The 22,619-nt window shown below is 36.0% G+C and overlaps 1 protein-coding gene across 12 annotated transcripts in view; it reads right to left on the bottom strand.

The window, feature by feature from the left end:
* Positions 1-22,619, bottom strand: part of RGS7 (regulator of G protein signaling 7) — a 557,275-nt gene that overhangs the window by 324,031 nt on the left and 210,625 nt on the right. For all 12 annotated transcript variants that reach the window (XM_036235632.1, XM_016166718.2, XM_036235631.1 and 9 more), the window contains exon 3: positions 19,413-19,509. In XM_036235632.1, coding sequence (XP_036091525.1) covers positions 19,413-19,509 — 97 coding nt within the window. The remainder of the gene's footprint in view (positions 1-19,412; positions 19,510-22,619) is intronic.

The raw sequence follows: 22,619 nt of genomic DNA, 5'->3' as shown, positions 1-22,619 counted from the left end.
GTTATTCCTTTATACTTCTAAATCTTGTTAGGAGGGTGACAGATACCAATATGGAAAGATCATTGCTCTGGGGTCGGTGACTTTCTCCAGATGGGAATTCCATAAGCTCTCACTGAGGAAGTGTGCACGTGATTGTCAGTGTCCTGGAGGTAGGATGGGGAAAGAGACAAAGTCCCCAAGTTCAGTAATAATAGACTTGTACTTATTTGTTTTTTCAACCTGGGATTCTGACATCAGGAGCTTCCCAATATTTCCAGAAAATAAATTCTGTGACTTCACTGGGAGGTTGGATGGAATGGAAAAGGGACCTGGGGATTCAGCTGCTCTGTTGTTTCAATAGATCCATTTCTTGGTAGCCCTGTTCCTCAACTAAGTCTTTCACAGCACTAAGTCTTATGGGACACACTGGCTCATTTCTCTCTAGTGTCTCCTACTGGAAGCTGTGTTATTGCTCTGTCCACTCTGCTAAGTGTGGACATTTATGTCTCTTCTATTACTTTCCGTATTCCTGTACCCCTCCCACCCCCTCAGAATGACATCTTTTCCCCATTGTTTCCTTCTTTCCTTTCTGTCCTCCTATCCTTGTGGGTTAACATTTTTCAATCCTTCCTTTACCGGCACTTCCGTGGGCTTGGGGAAATAGGACATAAACTCAATATTAGTCAGTCTTCCATGTAAGGTGAGAATATGCCTCCTCCTTTTTGTATCATCAATGTGTTTCACAGAACCTGACAGTAGAAGGTGCTCAATGAGAAATTACTAAAGAGGTAGCTATGTAGGACAAATATACACTTTGCCTACAAAATTAGATAAACTAGTTTGGTTCAGCAAATGTTTTCTGAGCATATATTCCACACCAGAACTATTGATACTGAATATGAGGACAAATGAAACACAACTCTTACTTCTTATGGTCCATATTGTGGTGTAACTCCCTCAGAAAGAGATGAATCTGAAAAGTTACAGTATATACTACACTGGCTTGTTTTTAGTGTTTCTAGCATCTGGGAGGGAAATAAAGCCACAGAAACCTGATTATAGTCAGATAATTGAGAAGTTAATGGATAATACCTTGTGGAGTTAACTTACCCTTCAACATCCTTTATAAATGCATTCTCTCTTCTTTTGAATCTCTGCACCTGTGGCCAAGTTGAGGCCATAGGCTTCAGTGATAAAAATAGATGACTAGCTGTCTTTGTATCTTAGCTTGTTATAATTTTAGAGAAAAAAAATGTTTTATTTTGGTTTTGTAATCCAAAGAAATAAAAATATTCAACTTTAAAAGGAAATTTTCAACCAAGGGAAAAATTCAAAGTAACGAAGTTTGGTGTCAGATGCAAAGAATCTCTTGGGAATAGATGAAGATTGAGGATAATTAAGAGAAATGTGTAATTCAGAACTCAATACCTTCTAGAAGCCCAGGGTAAGCCAACTTAAGTAAAGTGCGAATGAAGAGGCTCAGATGTTGAAAAGCTTTAGAGTTCAGGTACTTGAAAGTTGTTAGGACCCAATTTTGCTCTATGGCTCTGCTCTTTTCTGCACTAGTTTTACTTTTAAACAAATTTCATCTTCAGGTTTATACCTACCAGCTTGAGATGAAGAAAGAGAGTGTTTCCCCAATGGTTCTAACAGAAGTACCAGCCATGAATCTCTAATTTGCTAAGCCTAAATCACATTCTTTCCCCTCACACTTAATCCAGGGAATAGGTTGCCCTACTCAAACCACATGGACTGAGAGTGAGGTGAGGTGGTTACTCCCTCAAAAAAAAATTCAAGTAGATGGTGCCAAGAAAAGGGGGATGGCTTTAAACCATTAAATATGGTAGCTTGGTGTAAGGTGATGCTAGCCTTGAACTTCTGGCTGCATTACCATTTGTAAAAACTCTGTAAGTTCTGAAACCAGTCAGACTGATTAGTGCTGGTCATTTTAAGTAAAGATATTTTTGAAATATTTAATGATCTCTCACTGCATTTTCTCCCAGCAGCTATTAACATCTATCTCTTGCTAAAAGGCCACCTGACCAGAAAGGTTAAGAGAAATATTCAATAACCTCTAGAGAAAGGGGAGAATACTTATTTTTAGCTTTCTGGTATTTTGTCATAAATGTTTTCAGCCTGGAATGACTTCAATGAGATTTGTAGATCTGAAGACTGCCAAAAAGAGCAGGGGGAAAAGTCAAATATTAAAGGAAACTTCCCTGCTCTCATCCAAAAGAGGATGATTCTTTAAACTTTTAAAGAAAATGTTAGTTTTATTTTTAACTCCCTTTTGGGGTCCTCTAAGGCTTAGGCTAAGAGGAAAATAGGTCTGGTATCAGAAAGCTTTAAAAAATAAAAATCACATGCCTAGGACTCATTAAGCACTTACTAGCAAGTGATTGATAAGAGAGAGACGGAGAGGGAGCAGGTCTTTCACATGCAATCTAGGCCTCGATAACCTTAGTTTCTTCCACAGATGGGTTCTGAAAGATTTTTAAAATGGAATTTGTTCTGGGGGAGAAGGGTCATTAGAAGCACATGATCTCATGAAGATGTATGGACCATGAAAATTGTTCTTCCAAAAAGCTACCAAACAGCTTGTTACGGTAAGATGCCACTATCTGGAGAGTGAAAGTAATCAGTGGCCAATGATTCTTTACATCAAGTTTACATCAAGCTTTGCTTTCCAAACATTTTATATCATCAGTAGAACTCTTTTGAATGTGTCCTCTAGGCTGATCCTTGGAATGATACATCCGTTACCAAAGTCTGCTTCAAATTCATTCAAAGTTGTCAGTTTTCAGGTTTCAACTTGCAATGGCTCAACACTCAAAACCATCTTAAGATTACGCTGAGCATAGGGCAGCCCACCTGGAAAACACCACAGAGAGGCCATCGAAGTATGAGTGATCCGTGTCTGCCATGATGCGTGGAATAAATGATTCTATTTGATTCAGGTTCTACGTTTCTCAGACTGAGCTTCTACAGGGATGCCCTTCATTTGCCTCCACATCTCTCTCCTTTTCCTTGATGAGTTCTTCCCTGACCACCCACCTCCTTGATGGCTTCTCTCCACTTTGAACCTCCATAGACATGAACAATTTAGTGTTTAGCAGTACACTGTCTTACATTCCTCCTTAATTATTTCAAATGTGAACTTTTGCTCTCACATGGGGAATTTTATTATGGCTATAAGTTCTTGTTGATTTGATACCTTGCTGAGCAATCTCTGAACAGACAATCTGAAGCTCGATGTATAAGCATTCTCACTACATATTTAGTTTAGACTGTTTTTTAGAGTTTAAATTCCAAGTAGTATTTTGAGGTGATAATTTATGACTCATATCAATAATTATTAGATCTAGAATAACATTAAACTGATCTTTTAATTTAGTGTCTATTCATTTAGATATAACCCAAGTATACAGTTTCCATTTAAAGGAAGAGCATTTTGTCCTTGATCTCTGTTACACTTAACACTCCATTGATGTTTATTTATGTCTTGGTAATTCTTTGCACATTAGATTCTTTCATATGAGAATTAAGCACTCTGCAATAAACATTAGGAAGAATTTTGCTCAGTGAGGTGCTCTGATGCTGCAAATGAAAGGGCGTAGCTCTCAAAGTTGTCATTTTTGTTTACATGGTAAAATCTGACCTTGTGTAAATAATTCTCCAAATCTCCAGCTAAAGAGAGAGGTCATGTTCTAAGTTTAGTCCACAATATAGGCTAGGGACAAAACTGAAAGCCCAGCATCATAACTTTCCTTTTTTGACTCTCCCTGGTCAAAATAAACCCTCTTAAATCAACTGTTCTTTCTCTGTAGAGTACTGTTTACAGGGGAAAAAAGGGGGGATTTGCTCAGAAAAAAATAATTTTGTACAAGATTTCCATAAGAAAATGTTTTTAAAAAGAAATTTGAAAACAAACAGCTATCTCAATTATTTCTTTGTAACAAAATGTGACAAAGAAGAGTTAGGACAAAACCTTTTATTTACACAGAAAGCACAACTGTTTCCTTGGAAACAGTTTGAGCAGTTATGCCAATAATATGAGTTAATAGAAATCTGAACCAAAGAATAAATGAAAGGGGAAAAAATGTCTAATTGGGATACAAGAATATTCTATTGCAATCAATAATAAGAACACATTTGAGAATTGTGTAATGTGATAATTGTGGTATTTGGACAGAAGTAATGGATGTACTGCTGTGGAATACTGGACATGTCAAGATCTAGCCCAGGTTCTGGGAACATTTGATTGTTTGTTCCTGTGTCTGCTGCTCGGAGTCAGTAGAAGGGGAAAGGAAGAAGAGAAGAGAAAATGGGCTCAGTGCATTTGGCGAAGTGATACATCTATAGGGAAATAAACACAAGTACAGGCACAACTCATTTTATCGCGCTTCACTTTACTACACTTCATAGATGTGTTTTTTGACAAATTGAAGGCAAGACCATCCATCAGAAAAAAAAAATAGTAATTCATTTTATTGCAGTGATCCGAAACTGAAGCTGCAATATCTTGTTTTGTTTTAGCTCTTTAACCATTGTTCTGTTTATTTTTGTTCAGTTTTTATTTGTTTGTTTTTTTTTCTGTTTCCTTCCACCACACTGTTCTCCAGCACAGCTCAATATGCTAATTTGCTTTTCTTTATTGTCTGCTCATATCTCCTAAATAAACATGACACTTTCTCACTGGATAAGACACCAGTGTTCCAAGGTGGTTAAACTGATGCTTATAAGATAATCAAGTCTCAAAAACAAGGAAAGCCACTTGATTACTACCTGTCACCTCACCTGCAGAAGTTTCTTACAAGACTGATTTCTCCATAAAGAAAAGTGTATTTTGCAAGCTAAATGCAGAATGAAACATAGAAGGATAAAAAACTAAAATTACTTTATGGAATGAAATCATGATTTATATTATATTATATATGTTATATAATATATATCTTATTGACAATATTTCAGTGGTCCGTGCTTTTTAATGATTTTATGGACACAGATTATTGAATTAGATTATGGAATCTAGATTAACCTAGATTTGAATGCCAGTCAGTTTCACTGCTTACTAAGGGTGTCACCTGGGACAAGTTATTTAACTTCTCTGAATTTTCCTTTATTTATCTTTGTAAGGACTCCTCTACATAAAATAACATATCTAAAGAGCTAATATTTGTTGAATGCCAAGTACATTTTCAGCATTCAATAAATGTCAGTAGTTGCTCTGAGAGCTATTATGACCAAAACACACCCATATTTATATATGCATGAAAGCCAGAGCTATTATTCAACATATACTGTTCTCTTTTGCAACATGAGAAATAGGACTAAAATACAGGTCTCTAACACCTGTATATACTCTTTTCACTATTTCAGATTGGCTTTGAAGATTATTTACAACAAATATGGGAATGTCTACTATTCTAAAAATTAACTTTAAACTAAATAATAAAACTTAAACTGAGCAATTTTGGACTCTGGAGAAATCTGAAAATTATGTTTAATTTCCTGATATTCCATTTTGAAACTCATCAAGCTAGTAATAGACAACAAAGCAGAGTTGCCATCTTTCTAGTGCTCCCCACTGAGATAAAAGCATCGTACAGCGCTGGATGCCAACAGAGCAAATAATTAGACTGTGTCACTTTCCATTGCTAATGAACTCAGAAATGAAATTTGTTGTGGATGTTAACTGAATGTCTGGGACATCAGCTATCCTAGGAGAAGTCATTAACATTTGCTGAGTGTCTACTATGTGCCAGATACTCTGTGCTACAGAGGATGCGAATTGAAATTGATTATTCTTCACCTCCAGGTATTTACAGTCTTTAGTAAGAACCACATCATATGTTCACTGAGAACAAAATGTCAGGTAAAATAAATTCCATATGGAAGAACATAGTGCTAGGAAAACCCAGAGATAGACATGATTAATACAGGCTAGCCTGGGATGAGGATGAGATAGTAGTAAGCACAGGACACTTCTCAATCCTAGTATTACTGGGAGGTGGAAATTTGGAACCCTTCTGCATATGCTCCGAGAGAGAGGTGTGAAGAGAAAACAAGATAGTGTCAACAAAATAAAAAGGCAATAAAAAACGGTAAATTGTACATGCGCCTTCAACATGCTCTGCACTAAACCATTACTTCACAAAAACACACCTGAACTAACAATTCAGTCATCGAGGTTTATTTATTCTGGGGATTAATGAAGACTCTAGTGTCATTCTAACTTAATGTCAATCTCTAGGGTTAATTTTGATATCTTCTCAAAAGAAAGCAATGTTAATGCATTAATTCAAAGAAGTAAAGCTTCTCTTTTATAGGCTTTTCTTTAGCGACCTATCATTTCTACAATTTTAGAAAATAACTCACCAATAAACAAAATTAAGTTTTCCAGGTCTGTTGCTTTAAAGAGAAGTCAACATTTGTGTGAAATAATTTCTATAGTAGATTACTACAAAATGAAAATTTAATATGTCTCCATCAGTTAAATCTCCCAGGATAAATGTGCAAGACTGTCTCTGACTTTCACTATTTAATTCTTTCAGTAATTGCACAGATGATACAACCCACTGAGTTATTGACATTATAATATCAAAGAAATTAGTTAAGGAAGTCAAATGTGATTTATTTAAGGAAAAAAATCAATATCAATATGAAATGATCTTAAGTTAAAATGGTAAGATATGAAAAGAGCAATTAACAAATCTTTATCTCTTCAGAAAATTTCAGTTTGATATGTATAGTTATTTGTTGTGAGGAATAAGAGAGACTATATTAAAGTGTTAAAAAGCTATAAGGCACCTTGAAAATGTGGGGAATGACTATTATTTGATGAAAGTAACAGAAATTCAAAAATATATTTTTTGAGTGCTTACTGTGAAAACCAGGTGCCAGATGCTACAGAGCATCCAACATAAATCTTTGGTTTTGTAACAGATTAAATATTTAGTCAGGAAGAGAATGTCCAGACCTGGGTCTAATCTGAGCTTTTAAGGTTGTAATAAAAGTCATATTATTTATGGTAATAACTATAATAATGTGTTTATTTATTTTTCATTTTCAGTGTGCCACACAGAAATATTAAATTGCCTGATAACATCAACATTTAAAATGAAAACAGAGCCCAAATATTTCATTATTTGGTTGTTCCATCTCTTGCGCATTTACTATCTATAGTTATCTAACCCTTTCGAACTAGTTTATATTTTTAACATGACTGGTAATGAGTTCTAACCTTTAATTACTTATGCTTTATAAGCTAATGTCTCTTTTTTTGTCCAAAAGCTGCCTTTTCAAGGAATGCCCCTTTACTGAATCTTTTCAAACTCTGTTAGGTCAACATTGAGGTTGGATAAAAAATGGCATGAAATGGTTCTAATTCTGATAAGCTTATATTAATTTGGTTTTAAATATGGGTAGGACAGTTTTCTATTTATATCCAATTTCTTCCCATATTATACTCAACACCTTACTTGAGGACTCATGTGGTCTTGGTCAAAGGAGCAGAACAGAGCAGAGACTTTAGGAACCATACTACTGGTAACTCTTTGGTTCCTTTCATAGATCTTAACTACTAGTGGGGAAACCTATTCTCCCAAAACTCAACTTCGCATAATTTTTTAAAATAAATGTATTACTTTTTACTTGAATAAATTGTATCTTTCTTGATAACTTTCTGGACATTCATGTATCCTGTTGTTTTCATCTTTGAATTTTTTTTTCTTTCTTGGCTTAGATTTTAATTTTTTAGTATAAATTGTCATCATTGCAAATCTCAAAAGTCCAGATGCCTATAAAGATAACATTTAAATGCTAAGGTTAAATTCAACACCAGCTGGGATTCTCCAGACTTCCAGAGAATTGTTTGTTTATGACTGCACTGTGTTTTCTTCCTCTTACATTGTCCCTTAGCCATTTCAAAATAGTCCCTACACTGCTATGTACAGTTAATTTTTTTTTAGAAATACAGTAATGGTTTTTGGAAAATCTAAATAATCAATTGCCCCTTTTCCCAAAGTCCAAAAAAGATGTTACATATTAGTGAGGTTCAGTATCTCTTAATAGAACCTTGTCTATGTGTTTATGTATTCACCCTGAATTTAACTGTGGATCCTGTCAGATGAGAGAACTACAAGTTAATCTTCACGGCTTTTAGAGTCTCTTGCAGAGAGTACCTTACAGATATAAATCCAGTATTACTGTAGGCCCAGTGACATTTGTCCAGTAAATTATGTATTTTGGCCCATTGTTAATGATTTACTCTTGAGTTCTGCTCATAACCTTAAGTATAACAATTCATCTTCAGAGATTTACTTACAGCTGTTTGTCATACAACAATAAAATGATTCAATTGTGTTGGGAAGAGTCTTCTATCAAAGACATCATAGGGAGAAGCCATAATGTTCTGAGTCAAAGACAGGGTGACAGAACTATTTCAGAAAACCAACACACTTATTAGTCAGAGAAAACCCTTATTTGTAGATTTTGATAGAAATTTTTATGTATTTATATGAAAATTTACCTCTCTAGAATAGAGCTATTTGGAGAACAAAATCCAACTTCAATCCCAAATATATTCAGTTAAAATACAAAATAGCAAATTTAGATGTTTAGAAAGCTCTACAGGGAAACAGTACCACCATCTATAGTTAGTTATTTTGAAACTGAAAATAGTTCCTTGGCCTAGTCTATATAGCTATAAAGAAAACTAAAGCTCAATCGAAGCATTTAGATATTCCTGAGTTTTTACTTTTTTTTTTTCTTTCTAGCATTGTGGTGAAAATAAAATAAATAAGAGCTTGCTTTTCAGCTTGGTCATATCAAATTGATTCAACTACATTTTAAAACAAATTATTTCTGCACAAATACAGTGAAAGCTCAATAAATAGCTAACCTTATCATTTCTCTGTGGCATTTAGTTATTAGAAAGATTATTATCTAGAACATATACCAGAGAGTCTAAGTGGCTTAGATTAGAATTCTTTACTATTTCTAATCACTTCTTGGTGCTATTTGACAATTAAGAAAGAATGACAACCAAGAGTGGGTGAAGAATCTTTCACACAAAGACAATTTAAATATCTATTTGATTATATGACAGTATGGCTTCTCCTTTTGTTCCCCAGCTTGGTAGACTGTGTAGTTACTACATGCCAGTTGCCTTGTCACTTTGTCATAGAGGTGTATCAAGAAGATGACTATATATATATATATATATATATTTGCAAATGTTCATGTCTTTTGCAGATCTAATTAAAGATTTTTGTTTTTCTCCAAGAATTTATTTTTCAGAATTGAACTTTAAGAACTGCCAATATTTTTAAGATACTTTTTTTATTTCCTATTTTCTGCTCATAAATTTCCCCTTTGCATTCTTGAATTTTCTTTGAGATATTATAAAAACAAAATATTATAAGCATAATTTCTGCCAAAATATTTTAGAATTGTTTTCAAAAGCAGTCTATTTCTCTCTGAATTTCTGTAAAACCCATGATAGCTATTTTAATGGTAGATGGAAAATATTTTATAGTAAGATGTCATTTTCAGCTTCTTAGACTCTTAGAAGCATCTTAGAATTACCTAAATAGTCATAGAGTCTCAAAAAATATATATACTCCACTTTACTTATTCTTATAGTATTTAAATGAACTCCAAATATAATCAGGTTTAAGTCATATGAGGCATCTTGAAAGTTGTTCTCAAAAACATTTAGATACAAAATATGTACTTACTAAAATTTGCATTGGTCCTGTTCATATCACCAAGATTGCTCCTTTTTCTTCTTGCCTGTGCAACTACCCACAAGGTAAGATTAAGTCTACATAAGTGGTCTCTCTATGGCACTAATATTCATACAACCCTTAGAGGAATAAAGGACAAGAGGCAGGACATATTCAAATTACTGCATTTAAAAGTAACTTGATTTTTAAGCTCAGGTACACTGGTCAATTTTCATATACCTGGCTGAAAAAAGAATCACAGAGAATGGCTTATACTGTGAAAGGGCAATAATAATAATAATAATAATAATAATAATAATAATAATAAGTAAATAATTATTCCATATTGAGTAATATAAAATTTAACAATTCCCATTTCTATGCAATGGGAGTAACTCAATATAGCACTGGTTAAGGCTTTCTTTATTATCGAATTTGCTGAGAGGAAGAACAGAAAAGGGAGAAAAAATGGTCAAAATGGATTCGAGAGAAGAAAAGATGATTTTCCGAGCCTAAGACTTGAGGCTAATAGAATATTTTTCAGTCTTTAAAGAGAAGGAAATACTGCCTTTTGTGATATATGGGTAAATCTGGAGGACATTATGCTAAGTGAAATAAGCCAGACACAGAAGGACAAACTGCACGATATCACTTATTTGAGGAATCTGAAATAATCAGATTCATAGAATCAAAGAGTAGAACAGTGGTTGTCAGGGGCTGGCTAGAGGAAGAAGTAAGGAGATATTAGTCAAACATACAGAGTTCAGTTATACAAGATGACTAAGTCCTAGAGATCTATTGTACAGCATAGTACCTAAAATTATTATTGTACTGTATACTTTAAAATTTGGTAAAAAAGTAGCTCTTATGCTAAAAGTTCTTATTTTCCCCCAAAAAAATAAATTTAAAAAATCGAGTCGTAGGAAACTTTAGGAGGTAATAGATAAATATATTCACAGCATAGATAGTGGTGATGATTATACCAGCTTATACTTATCTCTGAATTCACTGGATTGTATACTTTAAATATGTGTAGTTTTTTATGTTAGTTGCGCCCCAGTAAAGGAATAGTTTTAAGTTATAAAAGAAAAGTAGTAAAGAGACTCAACTCTTTAATGATCAACATTGTTGTAATGGAGAACCTTCTCAAACTGATAAAAAAAAAAAAAAAACAAAAAAAATAAACAGAAATATACAAAATACAGAAATGACTGACTAGAACTCTCTATTAATTTCTGACCATTTTCTCCTCTATTTATAGTGCTTGGAGCAGAAACTAGCCTTTTGGCTCTTGAGAATTAGATCACGAAGTTCAATCTTTAAACATGTAAATAAACTGATTTAATAGGGGCATTTTATTTGTTAGCTGCCACAGGCAGTCCCGCAGACGTTTCTGATCTCAGTGGGCTGCTTCACTAGCATGGTACAATCCAAGTTTAATGAAAACCTAATACCATCTACAAAGAAGTGAAAAGAGAATTCTGGTTTACATCCTGCTGTGACTTACATTGGAAACACAGTAATTTTCCAGTTAATCCATTGAAGGAAATGAAATTCATCTAATAGGAAAGGTTTATTTTACCATGATCTAGAATAACTGAAATATTGAATATCCAGAATATGAGAACATCTAAATACCCTGAAGAATCACAGAGCATCAGGTCAGTAAACTTGTTTAATTTGCAGGGAATGATATTGTGGTGAGGGATATTCCTAGAGATATTATCCAAGGTTTGGTTAAGCATCAGTTTAGGTCATGGTCTATTTTGGGTAAGTAGATAAGTGGAGAGTTTAGACTTCATGTACTGATTGATGTTCTTTGTTAAGACTCAGAGAAAATCACTGGAGTTTTTATTCGCTGACACTAGCTCTCCAGATGCAGATCGGTGTGTTCCCCAGTCACTTACATGAGTTCTTTACAGTTCACTTTGAGCTGATCTCCCTTGCCACTCCGAGTGAACTTACCCCAACACTCCTGCTGAGACCTAAGAGCAAGCATATACGAACCTCATATTCTATCCAGTCCCTAAGTGTTTCTATTCCCTAGAAGTCTGTCTTTGGTCCTCTGACCTTCTCATTCCACAACACAACTCCAAGAGATCTTATCTACTTAGTTTTTACCAATAATCTACCAAAAGTAGATCTTACCTACTTTTCGTATTGCTGAATACCCATTATTCCAGATCTGTATATCTAACAGCTGGACATTTCACTTGGTTGCTCTATGAATATGTAAAGATCAACATGTTCAAAACTTATCATACCTTCTTCATTATCTTTAAAGAGAGGGGAGAGAGAGAAAGAGGGAGAACATCTCTCAGCCTTCTCCCTTAATTCATTTAGCCTCTCGTTTCCCACCTATCCTTAATCCTGCCACTGAATTGGTAATAAAAACCTTCTGAGTACTTAAATTTTCTTATACATCCTTTCCCCCCCCTTAAATCCCATTGTCTTAGTTCAGGTTTTGGCAGCCACAGTTTCCGTCATTGTCTCCCTTCTTTACAGATATTTATGCTCTATAGTTTTTCCCAGAGAAGCTTCCATTAAAAATTTGGTAATGCTATTTTTCTGCTTAACATGTATCAGATGTGCTTAATTTTTTTTCAGGATAAAATTCTAACTCCTCATGATTCTAACAACTGCCTTGAATTCTAAATTTTACCTTCTGCTTTCTTCTCTAGAGTGATAAACTCTCCGAATGCCTCACCTTGTATTAAAGATACTCTGCAGTTTTTTGAAGTTCCTTGAGCTTAACATGTCTTTTCACACCTTCAAGTTTTTACAGAAGTTATCCTGTATTGTCTGGCTAACTCTATGTCATCCTTTACGATGACTAGAATTTCACCATCTCCAAAAAATGTCTTGGTCTGCAGGAGCCCAGGCTAGATTCCACATACTCCTGAACACTTTGAGAATACCTCCATCATGGAACTTATCTCACTTCATTTGTCTATTTCTTCACTAGAGAGTGTGATCTTCTAAAGGATAGAGACCATATTTTTCTTTTCTGTATCTTTAGGCTTGCAAAATGCTCATACTACAGTAGGCATCTGAGGCATATTTAATTTATTATCAATAAATAATAGATTTCTGGTAAAGATGGTGGGGGTAGGTAAACACTATGCTTGTTTCCTCCCATGAGCACATTAAAATTGCAACTAAATTATAGAAAAACCTGAAAAACCACCTGAAAAAACAGCTGAATAAAACTTCTATAACTAAGGATATAAATAAGAAGCCACCTCAGATGGGCAGGAGTGGCAGGTATGTGAATTGAGCTGGCCCCGTACCTGTGTATGATGGTTGAGAATTAGGAAGGATATCTGTTACAGATGTCCCCTATGAGATAAGGGGTCCCAGTTCTATATGAGTTTCTCCAGCCTGGAGCACCAGTGCTAGAAAGAAGAGTCATCACAACAACTGACTGTGAAAATCAGTGGGGATTCTGTCAGTCTGGGTGAGACGGAAGGCTGCTGGAAATCCAGGTGTTTTCTTAAAGGGTTCGTACATGGACTCACTTGCTCTAGCAAAGAGCCTGCACCTCAAAATGTACCAGAGACATATAAGAAAAAATTGAATTATGGGCTTCAGGGCAAGAGCCACTATTGTCCTTTTGGTGAGCCCTCCCACTAAGCAGCCTGCAGGGACAGGCAGGTGCCAAATTTGAATCTGCATTAACCTGCTGAATACCATTCACCCCACCCCGGTGACCCAATCCCACACAACTCTATCACTGCACTTGGCTCTTTCAGAGACTATGCCTCACAAACAGCCTTGCTGGTGATGAAACCTTTCTTAAAAACTCTCCAAGGTGTGCAGGCAGGTGGTGGCTGGCCTTGGTGTGCCTTGTGTCTTTTGCTGAGTGGCCCCAGGCCCCGTGCAGGTGGCAGCGGGCTTTGGGTCATAGAATGGCTTCACTCATGTGCCTCCGGACCTGGTACAGGGAGCTGATCAGATCACTTTGTAGTTTCTACAAGGTGGCCCTGGACTGGGTATAGGCAGCAGCTGACCTTGGCCTGCAGCAGAGCCCCTCTCAAGAGGCCCCAGAACAAACGAACCTAATGGTGAGCTTCAGACCACAACCTAGCACCACTCCCTAAACTCCTCAAATGGAACACCCGAAGGGTGAACTCAGCAAGCACCAAAGCTCTGCCAGGGCAAATCCCGCTCTAAGGAGTGAGGCCCCACTGTGGTTGTGGACAGACCTCACAGGCAGCCAGCCTGAGGGGTAACCCCCACCTACTGATGAGCAAGAGCAGACAATGCTCAATTACCAGAGGAGGAAACACACAATTCACATAAGGGACATTCCTGGAGCACCAGCTCAGGTGACCAGGGAGACTGTACCACTGCTCCAGAGGACAATTCCTACATAAGGACCTTGCCAAGACTGGAAGATGTAGCAGATTTGCCTAATACATAGAAAAAAAAATGTAGAGGGGAAGCTAAAATTAGGAGACAAAGAAACATGTCCAAAATAAGAGACTAAAACTTCTAAATAAATAAATAAATAAATAAATAAATAAATAAGTAAGTAAGTAAGTAAGTACTAAATGGGGGAAAGCAATCTAGATACAAAGTTCAAATCACTGGTTATAAGGCTACTCAATGAACTTAGAAGAAGGATTGAGAACTTCAACAGAGAGTTAGTAAACATAAAAAATGACATAGAAACCATAAAAGAGAACCAATCAGAAATGAAGAGTACAACCACTGAAATGAAAACTACACTAGAAGGAAACAAGAGCAGTTCAGATGAAGCAGAGGACTGAATCAGCGATTTGGAGGACGAAGCAGTAGAAAATACCCAATTAGAACAGCAAAAAATAATAATAACAATAATAATAAAAATGAGAATAGTTTAAGGGGCCTCCGGAACATCAAACATACCAAAAGCACATCATAGGAGTACCAGGAAAAGAAGAGAGAGTGCAAGGGAACTGAAGAACTATTCGAATAATTACTAAAAATAATTTTAAATGGAAATAACTTATGTATGTTGACAAAGCTACATTATCACAGTAGTTTAATTACTTTTACAAGACATATTAATGCAAATTTGCCTCTAAAATTATAATTATTTTTTACCCATTTAACAAATACTTATATGAACACCTATATTAAACATTCTTTTTGGTACTGGGCTAGAAAGTGAGCATATAGAATTTTCTTATAGCTTACAGCATTGTCTGGAAGGCAGACATTAATCAAATGCTACCACTAATAATTTTATATCTACAAAATGGAATAAAGTACTCTGAAACTATTTTTTAAAATGCTGTTTTAGGAGTGTATTTAACAAAGGAAACTGAGGTAGACCTGAGATGAATAGGTCTAAGCTGAGCTAAGGGGAAAAGGCATGGAAGCATTCCAAAGAGAAGAAACAGCACAGTGGTGGAAATGCCCAAGGCAAGAAGGGGCAGGTGGAGTGTAAGAAATGTAAAGTGACCTCTGTGGCTTGAACCAAGAGAGCAAGAGGGTACATGCTATGAGACTGGTTTGACAGTCAGATAGAGACTGAACTATGCTGCTGCGTAGGAGTCTTGTTAAAGATTTTAGCCTTAATCCAAAAATGACAGAATAATTTTAATGTATCAGATTTGCAACTTGAAAATACCAGTGTGGCCTCCCTGTGGAAAGAGAGAGGATGTAGTGTGGAGTGGACGTGGAGACCAGTTAGAAGGCAATGCGATAGTTCAGTGAGTGAAGACGATAGCATAGAGTAGAGCAATACAAGAGTAGATGGTCAAAGGCCAAATGATTTGAAGGCTGTTTAGAAGAAAAGATTGCTAAGATCTGTTGATAAAATTGCCATGAGAAGAAAGGGCTATAGAAAGAGAGGTCAAGGTGACTACAGAATTTCCAGCATGTGCCAATCTTTCCTGAGACAGAAAACAGTGAACAGGCTAAGGGAAAGACTATGAATTTAATTTTGGACTAGCTGAGTTTGAAGTTCTTTTGGAACATCCAAGTGGAAACATTGCATAAGGAGCTGAGTATACGGAATACGTTGGAGTTCAGACAAAAGATCTGGACTACAGGTATACATGTGGAAGGGTGCATAAAGTTTGTGATTAAAACTACAGGCACAGACGGCATTGACTAGGGAAAGAAAATGCAGTAAGATTCCCACTGAAGCTTTATCACTCTGGCTGTCTTGTGAACATTCCAGCCTGCCGCGCTCTCTTTCAGTCATCCTTTCCCACACTTTCCCCTTCTGTGTTCTCTGAATTATAGGAATTGTGTGGAAAGGGGACTCGGAGATCATCAGGTCTAAACTCCAAATTTAGAAAGAAACTGCAGCTGTTTTCTCAAGTTTATACAAGTCCTCGGAGGTAAAATTGAGACAAAAAGATGGGCCTTTTTGACAAGTACTCCAAAGAGCTTTCATCTGGAGTGGGATAGTCTGAGAGACGAATATAAGCGTCGCAAGTTCTCATAATTTTACAGATTCTGATGTATGTTTATTTGCCATGGTGAAACAACAGAGGCATATTTAAAGGATAGCACTTATGGGGGCAATGCGCGGTGGTGCAGAAAAGCGAATGAAATCTTGAGTTGGACCGATTTGGTTTGGATATTAGTAAGCAGTACAATGCTAGGCCAAAAATTTGAACTCTCTGACCCTCCATTTCCTTCTTTATAAAATAGAGATAAATAATAATTACCTTGAAGTGTTGTAAGAAATAAAACTACTATTTTAAAAGCCAATCACTACATAGTAGGCTTATAATTTACTAATATTTTATTACGAAGTAAAAAAAACCATAATATTAAAGTAATTGTTATTATATTGTTATGTATACTATATAATTATTATTTTAATATATAAAATCAAAATAAAAAGCCCTTGCTAAAAATCCCTTAATTATTAAAAAGAAAATCTCAGTGGCTGGTTCAAACCCTTGAAATATTAAATATTGAAGAAGCAATTTTTTCTCTCATTAGAATTTAAAACCTATTTATTTTATGCTTATGCATTTAAATTCTATAAAGCATCCATGACTATAAACCAACAAAACTCTACATCCAAATAGTATTCAATATTATTATGATATAGTATATTTTCTAAAAATAAAGCACCATCCCCCCTTTATTTCAGTGTCTTGTTGTTAAGCAACTAAAAACCTGTTGTCAGTTTTAATTCATTCAAACATGCCTGTAACCAAGGTAAATGTTACAGTTGTAAAATATTATCAGAGATGGATCAAATGCCATGAAAAATATAAATTAATCATTTTGTCTTTTATTCACAAACTTTTATGTTCCATCTGAACTGGTCTCTTTTGCTTCCATTTAGGGTTTAAATACAAAGAATTTTCAGCTGATACAAGTGTCATAGTTTGTTTTACCAAAGATTTTCAGATGAAAGATGAATAAACATTGTTATAGGATATGAATTCCAAGGAAACAGCTATCATGCAAGAATAAGGCTTTTGGGTTTGAAAATTCTCAGCAAAATCTACAAATCTTATATTTTTAGCTTTATAGTTACATTTTTCCAATTTGAGGATACAATTGCATAAAATTAACATGAACGTTTCTATGAAAATTTTATACAGTAATAGTAGAACTTCATCTTTCATTTTTTTATTGTGATGGAGAGCTTCAGTTTAAAGGCAAGAAATAGCCCTAATCGAAAGATGAGGACTCTGAGCAAAAGGACTCCTCAACACACAGTAGAAACTTCTGAGATTTTCCTTCCATGTTTATTCCTTATTTACTCCAAAACAGGACTTGAAGCAATTTATAGTATTAATCTTTCTCTCTCCTTTCCTTCTTTCTCCCCCATTTCCTCCCCCCGCAATCATACTTGGTGAATAATTAGTACCAAAGCATATGTAATCTATTTCCCCACTAAAATGAAAATATTAGCCCTCAACGCCCAGCAGAGTAACTGGAACAAAGTGAATATTTAATCAGTATTCACTGAACTGAATAAAAAAAAAAAACTAAAGGAAAATATAATTTGCATGGCCCTAAGACTAGCAGATGCCATATACATTTTTAGGAGCTTAATGATATTGATTCCCTGGTTGTATCCCAGTCCTAATGAATTAACACATCTGTAGTTAGAGTCTGGAAATTTGCATTCCTAAGAACCTCCACTGAGTCCATTGGAGATGCAGGGAAAGTGTGGACTAGAGAACATGGCAAAACAAAAGGTAGATGTTTCCTAGTGGAGGCCTGAAGATGAGAAAGGTAAGTTTGTGCAGGTTGCAGCACTGTGCCCCTGATGACTGGGAGAAAGGCCGAAAAGCCACCAGGAACCCCGTACTCTCTGCCTCATCATCTCCGATTCTCTTTCCTCTTGTATTTCATTTTTCTCAATCTGCAGACAGGCTTCCTTTGCTTCTCTGTGCACAGGGCCATTATCCAGCCCCCCGGTTGATATCACCTCAGTGCAAGACACACACACTTTACGGATGACGCACACTCCACAGGATCTCATGGCAGAGGCAGTTGATAAGCCAGGCTCTGGTCAACATCCACCACTGATATTCTGAGAGCAATGCAGGGCTCACACCCCGATATGTGAGCCTGCTTATTTGTATTCTAGTCCTAATTCTTGCCCTCCCACTAAGGCTGAAGCCCTCTGGATCACAGATTTTCTTTTGATTCTATTTATGAGGAAGCATCACAACCCCTGTTCATGAATCTCATCAAAACCATTCCCACCCGGTGTTTAGCACCAGTCTCCTGACTTGTCATTCATTACTCGCTGAGAAGGCTTTGGTTTGTCCTTTCTTGCCTCTTCTCTTAGCCTCGCTAGCACAGGCCCCATGCGTGCCTGAGTTCCCGTAGCATGGGCCTTCACTACCACTTGGAGCCAGAACCCAGATTTCCAACTTCTGGCTATTCTCTTTCTTTCCAGTTACTATAATTGTTTACAATCAAACTTGTGGGGTTTCCCTATTTCTGATAATTCCTATATCTCACCCAATTAAAAAAAACAAACACCAAAAATAAGTTGGGTCATTTCCTTTTTATCCTTTATGTTCAGTCATTCACCAAATCCTCGGGCTTTTCCCTCTCCATTTCTTCCTCCCCATATATTAGAATCTTGGCATCTAAACTATTCCTGCAAAGACCTTATACCAATGACAAAGACGATGGCCTTTACTGAATGCCAATTCATCCTGAACACGTTCATCGTAACATTCTCTGCAAAAGGTTTAAATTTCTCTATATTTACCCATATATCAGAACTAGATTTTTTTGTTGTCGTTGGCTGTCAAAGGCCCCTATAATCTGCTTCAACTCTGTTTCTGTCTATCTACCTTGTTTTTTTTTTAGTTTAGTCACTCTCGGTTCTGCACACACAGCTGGTGATGGTAGCGGCTTTGCAAGTCATTTTTAAAACTCAGCTTATCACTAATCTTCAGGAACCTTTCCTGACTCCTCATTGATTTTTTTCCACCCTCCTACATTACATTGTTTCAAATATCTTTATTTTAATATTGTATTTCACATTTGTTATTTTACATTATGTCTTTGCAACTAAGCTAAATTGTGTCATAATTTTTGCTTTTTTGTTTCATTTTACTATTTCAAGTGTCCAACATGATGTTGAATCTAGCATAGGTATTTTATAAGTATTGAATAATGAATTAGAGAGTTTCAATAGTGAACAACTAGAATAGATTTTAAATGGTTCTGTGAAAGATACAGGATAAAATTGAGCTATACTAAATGCAAACTTACCAGAGAAGACGCTAGGTATCTTGGAAAGAAAGCTTTTGACAGTACGAATAGGAATTCCATTTTTTTCATCTTGCATCCGTGCTATGACGTCTTCCATCTGAATAACAATAAGATAATAAAAATCTTTCAAAAGTTGAACTTTCTGAGAAAAATCAGTTCTCACAACAATTTTGTATATCAGTTTTGCCTAACTGAGAATAATGCCATATGTTTGTCTTTCTAAATTTTATCACATTAATATTTCAGTTTGGTTAAAAGATGATGGAGAAAACAGCAAGAAAAGTGGTCATTTTAGGGTCCATTAGGCTACTAAGAGTATTTGTGTTCTTTGATTAATGCTTTTCTTCTGGTTTTACATTCTTTGGTTATAAAGTTTGAGATAAACATTGCTTATTTTTGAAACTGTCAGAAACCACTGTCATAGCAAAATTCACACTTCATTGATATTACATCTCTACTAAATTTATTGAGAAAGAAAATAGAGACCCTAAAAGCATCTGTTTGGATTTCTTCTTCAAGCAAGAGAGTTCTGGTTTAGGTTAAGATTCTGTAACTTGCCCAGAAATGCAAAACCGATTGCCAACAACTGCTGCTTCTCTTCTCCAGGCATTTACTAGGTGTGGTGTGAAACATACACACACATATGTACACATGCGCACATGCACATATATACACGTAAAAATTAATGTAACACCATAGCCTTCTGTCTATTTAGCAAATTCCACTGTGTCTGTCTTTCTGTCTTTCAATCTAGTTCGTGAATTTGCTTTTGCAAAAAAAAAAAAAAAATGCAATTTTTAAAGTACTATGCTGTACTTTGTGTGCTTCTAAACCTATGGGATGCAAATACACACAGGCGTATACACAAGTTTCATTGTGAAACTCAATATCCATTAATTTACTTACTCATTCCACAAATACTTACTAATCAACAACTTAAGACCAGACTCACCACTGGGCACAATGGATATATAAATAAATATAATACAGTTCATGCCCTCAAAACTCCACAGTTAACATGAAAAACAATGGTAAAATTTGAGTAAGGTTTATAGTTTAGTTAATAGTGTTGTACCAATGTCAATTTCCTGTTTTTGATAATTATATAAGATGATAACATGAAGGAATGTTGAGTTAAAGGGTATGTGGGAATTCTTTTACTATTTTTGCATCTTTTCCATAGCCTAAAATTATTTCAAAATAAAAAGTTCAAAAGTGTATATCAATAAATTACCTATCAAATTCCCATTAGCACAGTCTCAGAATGATTTTCCAACTAAGAAATCTTATTTACCTGGATAAGTACTATAATATTAGCATGAGAAATAACTGAGGATGTGGGAAGAATGGGTTTTAGAGTAAGACATGTCTGCTCTTCTCATTATCACCCTCTCTAAGGCTTAGTTTCCTCATCTGTAAAATGGTGATAACATTTATGATAACTTCTTTACAACGTTCATGAGGTTGGGTTTGGACTCGGATGTGGTAAAGTGTTTTAAAGTTAAATGAACAACATATATAAAGCACAGTAGATAGACAAAGTGTATTGGACTTTGAATATCCTTGTAACTCTTAATATTGGGTTGCATTTTCGCCATGGGTCAAATTGCTGTTTCATGCGGACAGAACATCATTAGCTTAATTCTCCTGCCACTTTCTGCCACTCCAGGGGAGTTGGGCTGAGTCATCAGGTGGAATTGTTGGGAATGACTAATCGGCCTGCAGGTCTATCTTTTTCCTCTTTGGAAATCCATATCCAACCCTGCTGATATGGAGAGGGCCGCCCTAGCGGGTGAGCAAGTCTGTTCAGAATTGGGAATCAGGATTAAATTTTAGGGAACACTCTTCAATAACAGCTTTATCAGCAATCAAAGTGATATTGTGACCCCTACTTCCCCACTCTTTGGTTGTGATTTTCAGTTGGTCAGAATTCAGTTAGAAAAGTTTTTGTTGTTGTTGCTTTACCAAGCCTCTAAAAGACCCTAATGATAACCAATACTTTTTTTCGTGTACTAAAGATATCTCAAAGTATAGAAACATAGTTATGACTTCATTTTGTCACTATTTGCTCTTTGTTTGCCTGACACAATGTTTAGAAAGAAAGAATAAGCTGCTTTTTCTTGCCTAGTATCAGTTTATGAACCCTTGTATTATCAGCTCAGTGGTTTAAACCAAACTGGATTAGACAGATAAGGAAGCCTCGCTGACTCCCAATTTAATCACCTCAGCACCCAAGGATGTGGCAACAATAGGTTCCAGTTGGGGACTGCTTTAAGGTGCCTCATTACAAGTGGAGGTATTGTTCTGCAAAGTCTCACCACCTCTCAGTTCATTGGCTCAAAGAGGAGTGAGATTAGGAAACAGAGAATTTAAAGTGACATCGGTGGTTAGTTTTTAAATCATCAATTTTTCAGAGCCATGATTTTCACAATAGAAAAAAAAAACAACTAAATTTCATGTAAAAATAGAATTTGTGTTCTAGACTCAAAATGTAATCTAGAAATGTATTCAACTGTTTTTACCTTTATTCACATGTAATTTACCCATGAATCTCATCATGGCTTAGAATTAGCAAAACAAACAAACAAAACAGCAAAACAAAACAAAAAAGCAAAGACAAAGACAAAAAGCAATCTAGTTTCTAAAAGCTAAAATCAGTCACAAAGACCACAGGTAAAATACATCTGTCTTATGTACCAAAGTTCCCTTAGATATTCACTCAGACTCTATTTAGATATTAAGCATGCTTTTAACATGCTTGATTATCTGCTTTGTCACTATTAGCAATAGCTAATTGGATGAGGAGGAGAATGCTAAAAACAGACAAACCACCCTGAGGCCCTGCCCTATTCAGCTTCAGGGCCCACCCAAGCCGCTTCCAATGGGTTTTCCATACAAACGGCCTGTTTTGGCTCATGCTGTGGACTTTCCTAAAATCTCTCAAAAGTTCACAAGCCTCAAATAAGAAGCATCTGGCATTCCCCGTACCTCTTGCTGAGCAGCTCCAAGCCTGGCATTGGGAGCTGCCAGCCTCAGTCAGAGGACTGGCCTCTCCTAAACACCTCTAAGCCCAGTGTAGGCAGCCACCTGAGGGTTGCTTTGTATCTCATTCCAGGTGGCCCCAGGCATGGCACAGGCAACATCTGACCTTGGCCTGGGTCAGGGCCCCTCCCAGAAGGCCCTGGGGCTGGCATGTCTCATGCTTAC

The sequence above is a fragment of the Rousettus aegyptiacus genome, unplaced genomic scaffold (assembly GCF_014176215.1).
Source record: "Rousettus aegyptiacus isolate mRouAeg1 unplaced genomic scaffold, mRouAeg1.p scaffold_m13_p_18, whole genome shotgun sequence".
NCBI lineage: Eukaryota > Metazoa > Chordata > Mammalia > Chiroptera > Pteropodidae > Rousettus > Rousettus aegyptiacus.
This window is presented reverse-complemented; position numbering and strand designations above follow the sequence as displayed.